The sequence below is a fragment of the Hesperophylax consimilis genome, chromosome 8 (assembly GCF_061612785.1).
Source record: "Hesperophylax consimilis isolate HC1 chromosome 8, BYU_Hcon_1.0, whole genome shotgun sequence".
NCBI classification, from domain to species: domain Eukaryota; kingdom Metazoa; phylum Arthropoda; class Insecta; order Trichoptera; family Limnephilidae; genus Hesperophylax; species Hesperophylax consimilis.
The window spans coordinates 14,099,784-14,114,926 of NC_142843.1; the positions used below are offsets into that span (position 1 = coordinate 14,099,784).

General features: G+C 33.7%; 1 protein-coding gene across 5 annotated transcripts; it reads left to right on the forward strand.

Annotated features, from left to right (window-relative positions):
* Positions 1–341: 341 nt before the first annotated feature.
* LOC149421588 (protein RER1) lies at positions 342–14,899 on the forward strand. Of its 5 annotated transcripts, none has more exons than XM_089634903.1 (6): positions 342–716; positions 801–882; positions 2,587–2,691; positions 7,052–7,148; positions 9,517–9,740; positions 11,747–14,899. In XM_089634903.1, the coding sequence occupies exons 2-6, from the start codon at positions 811–813 to the stop codon at positions 11,819–11,821; spliced, it is 573 nt and encodes a 190-aa protein (XP_089491029.1). In that variant the 5' UTR covers positions 342–716; positions 801–810; the 3' UTR covers positions 11,822–14,899. The 5 variants fall into 5 exon arrangements, with proteins under 5 accessions (XP_089491029.1, XP_089491030.1, XP_089491031.1 ...); XM_089634904.1 differs by lacking the exon at positions 2,587–2,691 and adding an exon at positions 5,043–5,147; XM_089634905.1 differs by having other exon boundaries at positions 342–712.
* Positions 14,900–15,143: the final 244 nt, after the last annotated feature.

Sequence of the window (15,143 nt, forward strand, 5' to 3'; positions counted from 1 at the left end):
TCTAATTTAAAAAAAATCTAAATTAGAAAGCAAAAAAAATTGCACACCAAAATTTTTCAAATTGTTGCTATTATCAAGCTTAAAGTATGGTATATATATGGAAATAAAAGTGCGATACTGAAAGGGTTACAGTTTATTATGCTGTCTTAAAACTCGTTGAACTGCTATAAATTCGTGTCATACTTGCAAATTGATTGTATCCAAAAAAAGACTAATTGTGTTCACCGAAAGTTGTGCATTTATTTAGACATTTCTAAATTAGTTCTTACTTTTATAGCAGTGGCAAAATTTTAACGGCAAATGAATGATTTATGACAACAAGTGTATGGCAACACTAGACGTTTGACCGATTGTAGTGTAACCTGACCTGACTGACGTGGATAAAAATTAATTCCTTGAAATATATGTTGAAATGGATAAATCATTGCCTTCTAATTAACTGACATGAATAAGGAGTAACGGCGTTTTAGATTATCTAACATAATATTTTGTACTGACAAAAAGAAGTGTATTCGGGCTCTTCTGTCAGTTTTTTTTAACGGTGCGTAACCTTCATATTAATCAAATTATTGTCCAAAAATCATGATAAATATTGTGATAGTGTTATCCGAAGTGCCGGAATACTCTCGTGCGATTTATTTCTGTTGAATGTTTACATCATTCTTGGCGTGCTTGAGTTCCATAGTTTAACTGTCAGAGGAGTAGGCGAATAGTAGGTACTTATCGAGTTACTTCTGACAGCGGATTGTGATATTGTGCAGATCGACGATGATTTTACAGTTGATGTTTCTTATTTCTAGATAAGTAAAGATGATGCAAGACGCGGAGCTGTCCCCGCCCAGGAAAAATATCGTTTCCCAGGCATGGACTAGGTTATCACAGGTAAGGTTTTCCGTCTTGTTTATTCGTGACATCACTTCATGACTTGCTACTAGTTCCCTTGACATCGATGGCCAGTTCAATATCGCAAAACATAACATACTGCAACACCCATATCTGAAAATATCCTTCAATATCGTGTGATTTTTCAGTTATTTTCTTATCTGATATCATGTTTTTTTTTATAATGAAGGTACTCGTCTTATTACCTGTATTTGAATACAGTCATTTACAGATATTCATTTCAAATATTTGATTGTTTATCTGTATTAGTAAATTTACAGTTTTCTTTATAGAACAAATAAAGATAGCAGTATTCATTCAATAAAAAAAATTATAATCTTCAAACTAAGTAGAGGAAGTTATGCCATGTAACCAAAATGTATATAATATTTAATATGTACCAAGTCCTGGAATTGAACCTTGATTAGCAAAGTAGGAAGCAATCACTTATTTATTCCCCGGCTATCCAATTAAAAATAGTTTTTTTTTTATAATTTAATTTAGCAGTCACAATTATTAAGCAAAAAATATTACAAGAAAAATTGATAAAAGTCATGAATTAATTTGTTATTATTACCTTTGCCTTCTACCTCTGCCGAAGATCATGTTAATTGTTCAATGAGTAAGAATTTGAAACAAGTTTCGGTGACATTTTTTTGTCTGCTATCTTGTCAAATATTAAATGAATGATTTGTTCCCCTCTTGTAATTAACATTCTAAAACAATTTATTTATTGCACTCCAATTACTTCAGTTAAGTCATGCCACTGTGAGACTGACAATAACAAATTGTCATTGTGCAAATGTTGTTTTTTTTTAAATATTGTTTCTGGCGGAATAAAGTATTGCTTATTAATTTTCGTCATCATTCGAATATTACTGTTATACACAGTGTCCGGAAACTCGTAGTACAAGCTGGAAACTAGTAAATATATTTTTTTTAGGCTCTCTATGTGATGTAGAGTTACAGAGAGTAAAAAAATATTTATTTTGGCAACTAAAGGCTTAAAAATGTTTTGGAGTCGGGCTTACTTTTCGACGCATCTTAAAAGACATTAAACAGCTGTTATTAAGCACTTGATTTACTCGAAAACGAGAGCTCAAATCAAAAAATTTATACCACAAAATTGATTCCAGGACTCATCACTTTCCCCGCATGTACTGCGAGTTTCCGAACACCGTGTTTTTCTTGGTACACAATACATTTTATCTATCTTGTATAAGTTGTAATGATCTTATAAACAAAAAAGATTTTATAATTAACCAACAGATGAAACCAATTCAATGATGAAAAGCATAAACATCTTTAGCATGTTTCCAATCTTTAGAAATTATATATGTATATTCTTTCAATGGGAACTGTATCAAAAGTATTGCAACTAAAAATATTTCACCCTCTTGCTAAATTCAAATCCCTTCAAAATGAATGAGAAAATGTATCTTGACATAAATAAGAGAGATTCTATCTTTAATCAGGTTAGTCTATTTATCATTGTGAGAGTTCAATTAATTTCCCAGTTAAGATGCTCTCAGAACATTTTTTAACTATATTTGACTTTATCTTGCACATTTGGTTTCCTCCGCAAAACATAGATGTCAATTCTTTCTGTGTTTTGTATTTTGCACATATTTGTTCTATTGTGATTATGATGTGTAGAAATATCAGTTGTTTAATAATTAATTGATTTGCCCTCGACGTGAGCAGATTTACCAGGGGTACCTAGATAGTTGGACACCACACACAAAGGGGAGATGGCTTGCCTCGGCCATCTTGGTGGGAGCGTTCATAACCAGAATTGTCACTCAGCAAGTGAGTTCAACTACCGACATGGAACAGTTCACATCCTCGGAAATGGGATTTGTACTTTGATAATCGGATACTTTTAATTTTTTTCTGCAAATTCTGTAGTGTAGATGTTGATTATTTCAGTAGTTTGTCTGCATGCACCATACTATTTTCAACATTTGTGTTTTAAAGAAATTAGTGATGAACATCTAAAAACACGGGAAACTTTCCTTTCACGTGTCAATTTTAAAATATGTATTATATTAGTCCCAATGGCCCAGCGGATCTGGTGAGCCTATGGCATAACCATTTGGAGAAATGTTGTAAGGCTGAACGATGGAGCGAAGGGAAAGATTGGGAAATTAGCTTAAGGGTATTGTAAGGCTGAACGATGGAGCGAAGGGAAAGATTGGGAAATTAGCTTAAGGGTATTGTAAGGCTGAACGATGGAGCGAAGGGAAAGATTGGGAAATTAGCTTAAGGGTATTGTAAGGCTGAACGATGGAGCGAAGGGAAAGATTGGGAAATTAGCTTAAGGGTATTGTAAGGCTGAACGATGGAGCGAAGGGAAAAATTGGGAAATTAGCTTAAGGGTATTGTAAGGCTGAACGATGGAGCGAAGGGAAAGATTGGGAAATTAGCTTAAGGGTAACGGCTGCGTGACCTTTTTCGTACAATACTTAAATTTGGATTTTAGGCTGTAAAACTGAATAATATTTCAAATCAAAAAGTATTATAGCAAACCTCTAGTACGGATATGCGCTATTTTATTTATTTATGTTTTAAATTGTGATATATATATGTAGGTCATCAAATAATATAATTTACCATGATTTTAGAGTTGTAATTATTATCTTCCTAACTACTGTGTTAGTTAGGGAAGATTATTATATATAGAAATATAAAACATCAGAAAAAAGGCGTTTTTTGGGTACAAATTAAAATTTATACAACAAATTTGTGTTTCAACATAAAGCAGTCATTTGTAATTTAATTTTACACCATTCAAGATGCTTTTTTAACCATTTTAATTTTTTTAAATTTAATGTCTCATCAAATTTGCGTAGTAAATAGCACAATATGTATTTTTTTAATAATTATCATTAACTCACAAGTAATACCAAAGTTGCCTCTAAAATCATTAAAAATTGAATGCTTTATTTGGCCTTTACTTTTTTAATTTAAAACACAAAGTAGCACATTTCCACACTAGATATTTGCCATAATACTTTTTGATTAAAATAATAATTTTTCAGTTTAGTTGGCCTAAAATCCAAATTTACGTTTTTTTTAACTAGGCTAAACGGCGGTTCCTCTTAGGTATACCTACAGCTATTTTAAAAAATGTTTCGATTAGTGATTTCTCACTAAGGCATCTTCTTAAGGTATATTTTTGGTTAAAAACGACATCTGTGACCATGTAGTGGTAATAAATAAATTAAATATCAGCAGGCAGACAGATAAGTTACTCTGTCTGCTAATGGTGATATTTTACCTGAAATTTACTAAATGAGACTATTACTGCTGCGTTTAATTTGCGTAAACTGTAACAATATTGGGAATCTTCATAGATAAAACAATCAATACAATATTATTTATTGTTAATATTCACGTCTGATTAATTAAAAAGCAGTACAGATCAGTTTACTGTGTACTGAGAGAATCCAATCATATACAAATCTTATTTTCGAGGTAAGAACTAAATCCAAGCTACGTACATGTAGAAACCTTTGTGTGTGAGTATGCCAACCAATGCAATGGACGTAAATCATCTTTGCCATGATTTCTAAGGATATAAGCGGTCTGTCAATACACTAAATTAAATTACACATCAACACAATAAATCGAGTGCTGTTAACGTAAAAATACCTCCAAAGGCGTGTGATAATTAAAACTACATATAACTAAATAATTTCAATCACATTTACCAGTTGCATTCTTTCATCATTATAGTTAACACAATGGGCCAAAGTTTTCTCTCACCTTTTTGATGTCAAAATTGTTCCAAAAATCTTCCTGATTTGTTTATTCAATTCCATAGAAGCTTGCCTATCTTTTTATTGAATTCTGATTTTATAGGTCGAATGATCTTCCTGATATTTAAAATTACTTTTGAAATAAGAACATTTTTGCCTGTTGTCATTATCGTAACCGTTCATTATCATTGCAAAAATTAAATACTCTTTTACATAAATTTTTATTTGTGTAAACACTGGTAGCTATTTTGCGTAACTAGCACTTACGACAAGAGAGATACATTTTATCAAAAGGCGTGCCTCTTATTACCAGGAGAGTGCCTGGATTAAAAAGGTTCACGGTGAAGTACCGTTGTTTATTGCGCAGGCGATTACCTAATGAGAGAATTTTATTTTTAGTCCTACACTGTGTTTTTGGACTCGCTGACGCCGCACACGCGGGGCCGGTGGGTGTTTGCAGTCCTCTTGCTATTAGCCTTTGTGGGCCGCATCCTCTATGCGCAGGTACGCATCCTTGTCCTACGTCACCATTGCATGGGTTGCGGCATACTCATCACCCTCTGTACCGTCTCTTATATATTATATCCCGTACCATCTCCATGTCCTTCGCCTCAGAGCTTGTGATTCAAAATCATCATTTTTTAAATTCAAATCAAAATATTTCTCTCATTCAGAGAAGATTTGAGAGATTAGAGAACGAGAATTTTCAATCACATGCAAGTTTACACAATAAAACTTATAACATAATTTGGTACTATTTGTTAATGGACACGTCATTTGAACATCCTGTCTGGCAGTACATATTTCTTGTTCTTGCCAAAATGCCACAGTATACATCGGCAAGAGAAACGGTGAACAAAAAATCTAATGAAGTATGTCTTATTTTAATTTAAATGATGTGTCCATATATATGTAACCGGAAAGTAACCATAGTGTTTATAATAATTTAAATGTTGCAATCAGGAATTCGGAGAACTGACATTATTCATACCTTCTGACCTAGTTTGGCTCTAAGCTCCAACTAATATGATTTTATGTTTTAAAAAAATTTGCTAAAATACAGGGTTTTCCAATAAGAGGTGTTATTTTGATATTCAATCGTAAAAGATCAATGGTTTCGTGGCTTGTGTGGCACGTAGTGCCGTCTTGTTGAAAGTAAACGTTGTCCAGATCAATACCATCCAATTCCGGCCATAAAAAATCATTAATCATCTCTCGATAGCGCAATCCATTCACCGTAACTGTTGCTCCAGCCTCATTTTCGAAAAAGTAAGGTCCAATGACTCCACCGGACCATCAACCGCACCAAACAGTCACACGTTGAGGATAGAGAGGCTTTTCAACAATAACTCTTGGGTTTTCCGAGCCCCAGATGTGACAATTTTGCTTGTTGACGAAGCCACCGAGGTGGAAATGGGCCTCATCACTCAAGATGATTTGCATTTGATTCACTCAAGTGAATTTTAATAATTTCAATGCGTTGTTGAAGCGTGTATCGTTCCATTTTTATTAATGGCGTAGTTTCTACTTGTCAAATGTCAAAAAATGACAGCTTCAAAAGTAACATCTACCAAAATAGCGGGCTATTCAAAATAACACCTCTTTTTGGAAAACCCTGTACATAACCAATAAGCTATGGGGGAAGGTGAAAGCCAAAGATATTAGAAGAATGAGATATGCTATGTTGGCCGCCGGACCGTAGGCGGAGTACTACCTAATTAGGGTACTTTGAATACTATCGGGACGTGTACGCATAGAAATCTGTACTCTGTATTAGTGCGGATACCTTAGCGTAAGCGAAGGTGTGCATTAGTTTTGGTGAACAAAACCGGCGACACTGGGCAAAACAATTCCACACAGTATGAACTGCTCATAGCACATCTCGTTCTTCTAAATTCTTTGGTGAAAGCAGTGCTTCCAAATCAGTGTCAAATATGCTTAGGATCTGGTCCAAAGTTCTGTTTGCCATGTTAAGATAATTTCAAAATTTTAACTCTTGTCATTATGGTTTTTAATTGTATCAATTTGAAATGGAAACAGTTTCATTGTGTAAACAATCTGAAATCATTTGATTTTTTTGTGCAAGAATTATGTATGAATGATTTGTCAGTCGGGTGTGAAAACAGTTTAGTCAGAAGAAGCATTGAAAGAATTACAACTTTAAATTTGAATTTCTGACTTATTTGCTTCATACTGACGAATTGTGAAAGAGATTATATTTAAAAACTATTACAGCTTTGTCATAAAAGTTAATACACATTATATGTTTTGTTTTAATTTCATATTTGAAATGAATATATGTATGTATAAGGATTAGTTTGAAAAGAAATTGGCAATGAGAAAACTGGGTATGGATAAGAATGTTGCCAAATCTAATACAAAAACTAATGGGTTTTTTTCCTCCACAGGGATGGTACATTATCACATATGCCTTGGGCATTTATCACTTGAATCTTTTCATTGCATTCCTCACACCAAAGATCGATCCAGCGATGGATTTTGATGGTGAGTAATAAGATAAATAAGAATAACTTACATTTAGTATTATGAACCAAGCATTGAATTCCACAGGTTTACTGCATCATTTAATATACATAATGCAAGAGAATACCTCAAAAATGTTTGATTAATTGCCAAATTCGTGCAAAGATTCAAATACCAAATTTTTACTAACTCTTTTCGCATAATGGCATAAACTGGCATGGATTGTATTAGGACATAGATAAGTATACGTATTTAAAATACCACAAAAAATAAATTAAATAAACTGAAGCCAGGAAAAACAAAAGTTTCTTTATACTGCCAATCTTTATTTTATGTCACGTTTCAGCTCAAATCATCATCTTTATACATTAGTTGTTGGACGTCGCCCTTTTTTATTGAATTCAATATGAATTTAGAGTCAACTTGATTTTGACTGAAGATTTTGCCACACTTTTGCTAACAAAAATATGTAGGTACCTATTCACAGACATTCAAATTAGTAGACGAGCTAATCAGGGAAAGGGGAACAAACCAACATGCGTACGAGGCAGCATGCCCATCCCGCTTTCGGTGATTTGTCAACAAATGAATCTGACAGTATACAGGCAATTCACATTGTAATATCACCATTCCTCTACAGTAAAATCTGCTTACGAATTACTAGTCCTATTTACAATGGCGAGCAAATTTCTGGCTGCGTAAAAACTTAACTACATATCGCAAATCAGGTAAACAATAGTTCGAGATTGTTTCCAAAATTTAATATTTTGTTAAACCATTTAGTTTTAATTTACCAATTTTAGCATTGATACGCCACAGATTCTACGAAGAAAAGATCCACAGGGGACAGTTCTACAAACCTTTGCCTTACACTACTTTACTGCGCGTGGTCTGGTTATTTCTATAATACGCCTACGCAAATTAAACCCGAGTAGGACGTTGTGTACAGGGATTGACCATCATTTACCACTGTGAAATTTTGAGCATCTGATTTTAAACGTGGCCGTACCAGCTTAGGTGACGATGAACTTTTGGGACAGCCAAAAACTGCAACCACTGACAGTAACATTGCTCAAGTTCACCAAATGGTGCTAGAGAACCGTTGGATTATTAAGGTTAGAGAGAAGGCAGAGGCTATGAGCATATCTAAAGTTTGTCATATATTGATTTGAAATTTAGGGATTAAAAAGCTGACCATGCACTGGGTGCCGCGATTAGTAGCTCTGGACCAAAAATGTGTTCGAATGAACATTTGCATTTGCTCTGTTAACGCAGTTTAGGTGCAATAAATCAAATAGTAAGAGTTATGGCACCGATTAATTACTGTAGATGAAACTGAGATACACCATTACACCCCAGAAACAAAAACATAGTGACAAGACAGTGGACTGCGAAAGTAGAATCAGCTCCAAAAAGGCAAAGACTGTTCCTTTGGCCAGGAAAATGATGGCGACTGTTTAATAGATTATCTTGAAAAAGGAAAAACTCTTACAGGAACATCGGATATTGAGGAAAAACGGCCACAATTGCAAAAAAAAAAAATTTTCACCAAGACAATGCGCCGTCTCACACCTCAGCGGTTGCCATGGCGAAAATCCACGAATTGCGATTTTGAACTGCTTGACCACACTCCTTACTCACCAGATCTAGCCCCAAGCAACTTTATTTTGTTCCCTCGGCTAAAAGTTGAGCTTGGAGGACACAAATTTTCGAATGAAGAGGCCGTCACCTGGGAGCATGGGAGAGATGGGAGCATCGCTGGGAAAGGTGTATAGACTTGCAAGGAGATTATGTTGAAAACTAAATAAAAATGTCTTATTTCTTTGTTAGGTCAGAAACTTTTCAGACTACCCTCGTACAATGGTAGACATATTAATTCTTTGCTTTGATTTTCTATAAACAAACATGATTGCAGCACAACTGAATAAAATCAGTCGGTAAAAAGCCATAAACAAAAACAAAAAGTAAAGACATCTGATGAACAGTTTGCGCTTGAACCCTTACGTATAATTCCTCAACCGCTGACATATTAGTCAAACTGACGCATGAACTAGCCGTTCGGACTGCGGGTTGAATGCTATTACACACATAATATTAAGTTTTGGAGCATGTTTTAGAACGAAGCGTGGTGAGACATTCAGTCCGAAGTGTAATGTAAAGTCCACTATTATCAGCTGTTTAATGTCTTTTAAAATGTGTGGAAGCATAGACCTGTTCCAAAAATTTTTAACCCTTTAGTTGCTGAAAAAAATGTTAAAACGTAATTTTTTTTTTTTAAATCAAAATCTTAAAATAAGAAGTTTTTTTGGGTTCTCTATATGATGTAGAATCACCAGTTTCCGGACACGGTGTGTAGATAGATAAATAATGTTTTATTGTTGTTTTCCAGCCGAAGATGAAGGTGGCCCAGCGCTGCCCACCCGAGCTACTGAGGAGTTCCGCCCCTTTATCAGAAGACTGCCGGAATTCAAGTTCTGGCTGTCGGTGACCAAGAGCACCATCATCGCCATCATCTGCACCTTCTTCGACTGCTTCAACATCCCCGTGTTCTGGCCCATTCTGGTCATGTACTTCATCACCCTGTTCTGCATCACGATGAAGCGCCAAATCAAAGTAAGTCCGGAAATATTCAAATAATTCTTTGTAATATTATTTTATAAAACAATTCTTATTCTAGAATTCTCTTGGAATGTCTCAGGAAGAATAATAATAATAGGTACTTTGTATGCAGTATGACAGGGATCATCTCGTTCAGACAATCATTAAAAAATTGTATCTCGTATTGTGCGTCTGGCATCTTGAAATTTGCACAAATTCTTATCTGGAATTTATAGGTCAAAGCTTGTGTTTTCAGCGCTAAAATTAGTCTTGTCAAAAAATATGCATATTATATATTTTTATTACCATTGGCAATATATTGGACATTAGATTAAAGGTTGTCGCACACATATCACTCCTACACCAGATCAACTTCGCCTCAGCTCGAGACGTTAAGAATGCTTTGTATTAAACTCCATACTGCAACGGATACTAATCGTAACAGCATCACCTCGCCTTAGGAGTCCTTGTGAAATGGGGCAAGACAATACCGATCCGATGCCAAGCTGATATGTGTGCGATAATCTTTATGCAGCAGTTTTTCTCCTTACATTAAGATAACCAATCCTACTGGTTTTTGTTCTTCTGTCCTGGTTAGTCTTGTTATTTATACCTAATATTGTATAATGGCGAAATATAGTGTTGCTTACATAAAAAAAATAATACAACTTGGTGTGAGAAATTAAAAATGAGGGAAATCCGTAAAATTTGAAGAATTAGGTAAACAAATATAATTAGTTCTCTTGATATTCTGAACCCCTAGTGAAAAGGACCAAAAACCCACACTAACTTATAGTATAACATATGTATCTCTTGTATACATTGTTGTTTATATTGTTTTCTGGCACTGTTGTGGTTTCCCAAAGACAGTAATTATCTTAGAAACCTGATCAGTTTATATTGACATTAATTCAATGACACCTACTCAGGGATACATAACTTATTGGAAGAATAATAACATGATACAAGTGTCACATGCATGTTATTAATTTTCATTTGTGGTTTTTGATGTCCAAAATATTTCATGAAAAATATTTTTTTACATTTATTGCAGAATAATATATAATACAGGGTGTATCGGCACTAACCCGACAAACTTTAACCAGCTATTCCTTAGCACATTTGGAGTAAAAAATGTTATTGGCACTTTGCTGTCCGGTAGCATTTTTTTTTTCAATTAAAAACAAAAAAAATTAAATTTCCACACTACATCACTGTCATTGGCATTGCGTTTCGTGTTCAACAGCTGTTATAAGCAAGTATGTCAAAAAGCGTCTTCGCTCTTTCGCACACACTAAATAATAATAGTTAAAAATGAGACGAATGGTGCCGTGCCATTTCGTTGTGATTGTAAGTGTGCGCCAATATAGGTACACACGTGCATTATTCAACGGAATTCGAATAAAATATTTGCCAGATGGGTTTTCAAACTTTGACAAAGGATAAAACAGTGGTGACATGTGGTTCAAATATGAATAATTAATTTTTTATTAAAAAAAAACGTTAACGGACAGCAAAGTGCACATAAGATTTTTTACTCCAAATATGCTAAGGAATAGCTGGTTAAAGTTTGTCGGGTACGTGCCGATACACCCTGTATGTCTATATTTACAATGTGCAATCCACTAATGTGTTCACCGTGAAATCTGGAACAATAGATCAGACAGCATCTATCTATATTTAATATTTTTAGTATCTATTGAATAAATTTTACTTGCTAGCTTGAAATGGCTTTAACCGTATTTGGTGACCAGATCTGAATAGCCAGGTACTCCCCCACCTTCCTCTTCTCATCTCCTTCCTCTCTCCAACTACCTTCAGCCTCTCAACATACCCCAATTGGGGATGCCGTGGTCTCACTGGTTCCAAACGATTGGGAGCAGTTGGGACTCTTGTTCGGTATTCTCATAAAAAAGCACATAATGAGTTACCAGACATTATTGGGTCAGTGATTGTAATTAATTATTCAATTGTCATAGTTCCGCCAGTAATGATTTTGTTGTTTGTTTGTTTGTCTTCAGCATATGGTGAAGTACCGGTACCTGCCCTTCACCCACAACAAGCCGCGATACCAGGCCCACGAAGTGCCCAACTGACATAGTTCAGCCGACGAGAGATCCAAATGATAGTCTTAATTCCCAGTACCTCGAGCCGCGACGCTTGTCGGTATTGCCTTTTGTATAAAAATATTTCAAGTTTATTTTTCTCATGAAACGTTGTGAATTCTGTTTGTGGACAATGGACACTCAAATATTTCATGTTTAAACATATTATTATTATCTATGCCAATTTTGTATGTTTCTGTGTGTTTACTAGGAGAATTTAAAAATTGTATGTTTTATTTGCTAATGTATGGGAACAGCAGCGACGCACTAGTGAATGTTTATCTCTAGGTGGTTTTATAAACAACACATAATCGTAACACATTTTATAACCCTATCTATAATATTTATGTTTCCAAATTACTTTTCTATCTCAAAGTGATTAACATGCCGTACTGACATTATTTTAATGTATGATTGTTTTAATAAAGTCAAATTCATCTGTTAACTCCTCAGACCATCAGTTAATCCATTATATTTCTTAGATTCAAAAAACTTATTCGTGTTTTCTTTTCTCTTCGTCATTGAGAACATATTAAATACTGAAATTTAACAAAACAAGACTATATTCAGTAGAATAAGTATGTAAATACAAAATGGACAGATACAACAGTGCAAATAGTATAGTTAAGCTCAGAGGGAGTAGGTATCTGCATTTAAGATTTAAAACCTTGTAGATATTATGTAATTTACAATACTGTTTTTATCTATTGTGTATTTTAGATACTACAGCCATAAAATACAAAAATTACGTGTTGTCTATAAAAATTCCTAATATGTCTACCGAGGTATATACACCCTTTGTGCTTAATACAGCGGTTGGTTCAGTTGTCTATGGTACGCTTTCTTTTGGGTTAATTGAATAAGTTAATATTTTGTGTAATTTGTTTCTAATAATTCTCAAAATTAGGAAAGGTCATTTAACAATGGTACTGCAAAATATTCCATAAAGATGTACTCAGTATTAGCTTCTAGTACAAAATAATGATACAGTACTATTCCCAGAGAGAGGTACGTGTACGTCATCATTTTAGTATCTTCTGACTTTTTCATTTTCATACAAGACGTGTGAGAAGGAAGAGGACGATCATCGATGACGTACGTATGAGCTCCCTCTGGGACCACTTTATCCAGTCTTATTTTACAAAGGGCAGAGCTTTATAATTTTTACTAAAACAGTTTCTTAGATAGTAAGATTTAGTTGCAATTTTTCAAACCGATTTAAAGGCAATACATACGATAATTATTTTGTTCCTACGATTGTATAACTGTCAATATTAACTTTTTTATGTAATTTTCTGTATCTGCATATCGTCAACGAAGTAACAATAACGCCTAAACGACAAATTTTGAAAATCACTTTTTTTATGAAATTCGATAAAGAAGCGAATTCTGCCTATGCCTTTATAATATGTATTTAGTTCATTATACTTCCAATACAACCGACATTGGTTATATTTTGAATGAAATACTCCCGCCACAAAATAGGGTTATTATTATTGTAGAAAAATAGCAACGGAAATTTCTCACTCCTGCACAATTAGATTTTTGTCGTTTGGGCGTATTGTCTATTCGTCGATGATATATTGTCTACGACAGTTATTTCCTTTCAGTGATGCTTTCTCAATAAATTATTCTAGATTTTAACTTACACATACCAGAAAATATTACTTGCCCTATTTTTCGAAGATAGTCAGCCACAGTTCTTGCAGTCCTCAGCCAACTGGAGTAGCTCCTCGCCACCTTGAGAATTTAACCAATGCCAAATAATTTTCCTCGGCTGCTAAAATCTCCTATTCCGTTCCCTTGATGTTTCTTTTGTAACAAATAATTTTACTGAACGATGGTGCAAATCTGCCTACAGATTTTCCCGCCAGAAGTAATGTTTTGAAAATTGGGTCACTCAACAGATATTACAGGATCAAAGACAATATCAGAATATAGAATAGTGTTGCCATCTTCTCAAACAGAAAGGCGAATCTCAGCTCGCCTGTCTTATTGTAAAATATTATGTAGCTTCATAGTTTTTTTTTAAAGAATAATTTTAATGTTAAATCTATTAATTGGGTACTGTTTTGCACATTGTCTTTTGCATTTTCTGGCAGAAAATTTCTGCAGGCGCCTTTAGTCATGAAATCATTTTAAATATCAACATTTTGATCACTTTGTAAGAGATAGAATGGTAATCATTTTAAGTAGATATCAAAAAAAATAACTAATTAACCCTTTCAGATCTAAATTAAAACCATCACTCTCTATCTCAGAGGGCGTGTTTCACATAAAATGACAAATCGTACAATGTGTACAAAAAATATAACATTTAATTTGATTAAAAAAATTACAAATAAATTTAACATTCTACCTTTGAAACTTACTTTTAAAAAAAAATTGTCAATTGAACATAAAAATCACATTTCATAATATGAAAATGGCTACTATCTAAAATCCAATTAAAGATAGTGCGCAAAGCCAGTTAGTTACACCAGCAATTGAAAAACGAAAACTGGCAATTTTTTTTTCGCTCTAGATAGGGAGGGAAAAATTCTAAAATCTATATATTTTCAAATATTTGCATGGTCCGAAAGGGTTAAAAGATTAATTTGTTAAATTCTATTTCTTTTTTGTGTTCGTTAAAATCTGATTCTACACAATTTATTTACTATATTGTCTCAATGAAATAAACAAGTAAAATATGCTGCATTACAAATCTTTTTTTTTAATATTTATTCTATGATTACTTTGCATTTTTACCGTTTGCTGCATTTTAATTATTTTTCAGTATTTAATTACAATAATAAAATGAATACTTGAGTGGTGACTTCTATATAAATTATTATTATTACACATTTACGAAATGCAAAAAGTTAATCTCAAAGTGTGACTGGAAACCTAACTCTTAACTTGTTGGTTTGTTATGTTATCCCTTGGGTATGTACATAATATTATATTATAATACGAAATGTTGAATATGTAATAATGTAACATTGCAAAAGTACTATGCATATCCAAATGATATGAGTTTTCTAGGGCAACAAATTAAATTTGCAGAGATATATGTATAACATTAATAAATGCAATCATTAAAATGTTATGATATAGAATGCCTCTTTTATTTTACTTACAACTTCAGTATCTATATCTAAAGAATGACACCATCTAGGGGAACGGATTGGTGACTGAGATCAGGACCTGCCCTGAGCCAAACTACGCCTGGCGCAAGTAAAATTTTGGCACACCTTTGTCAAAATCAGCCTAGGTAGGTGATCACTGTAATCAATAATATTTCGATGATTTGTATTTTTGTGTAGTGCGGTTT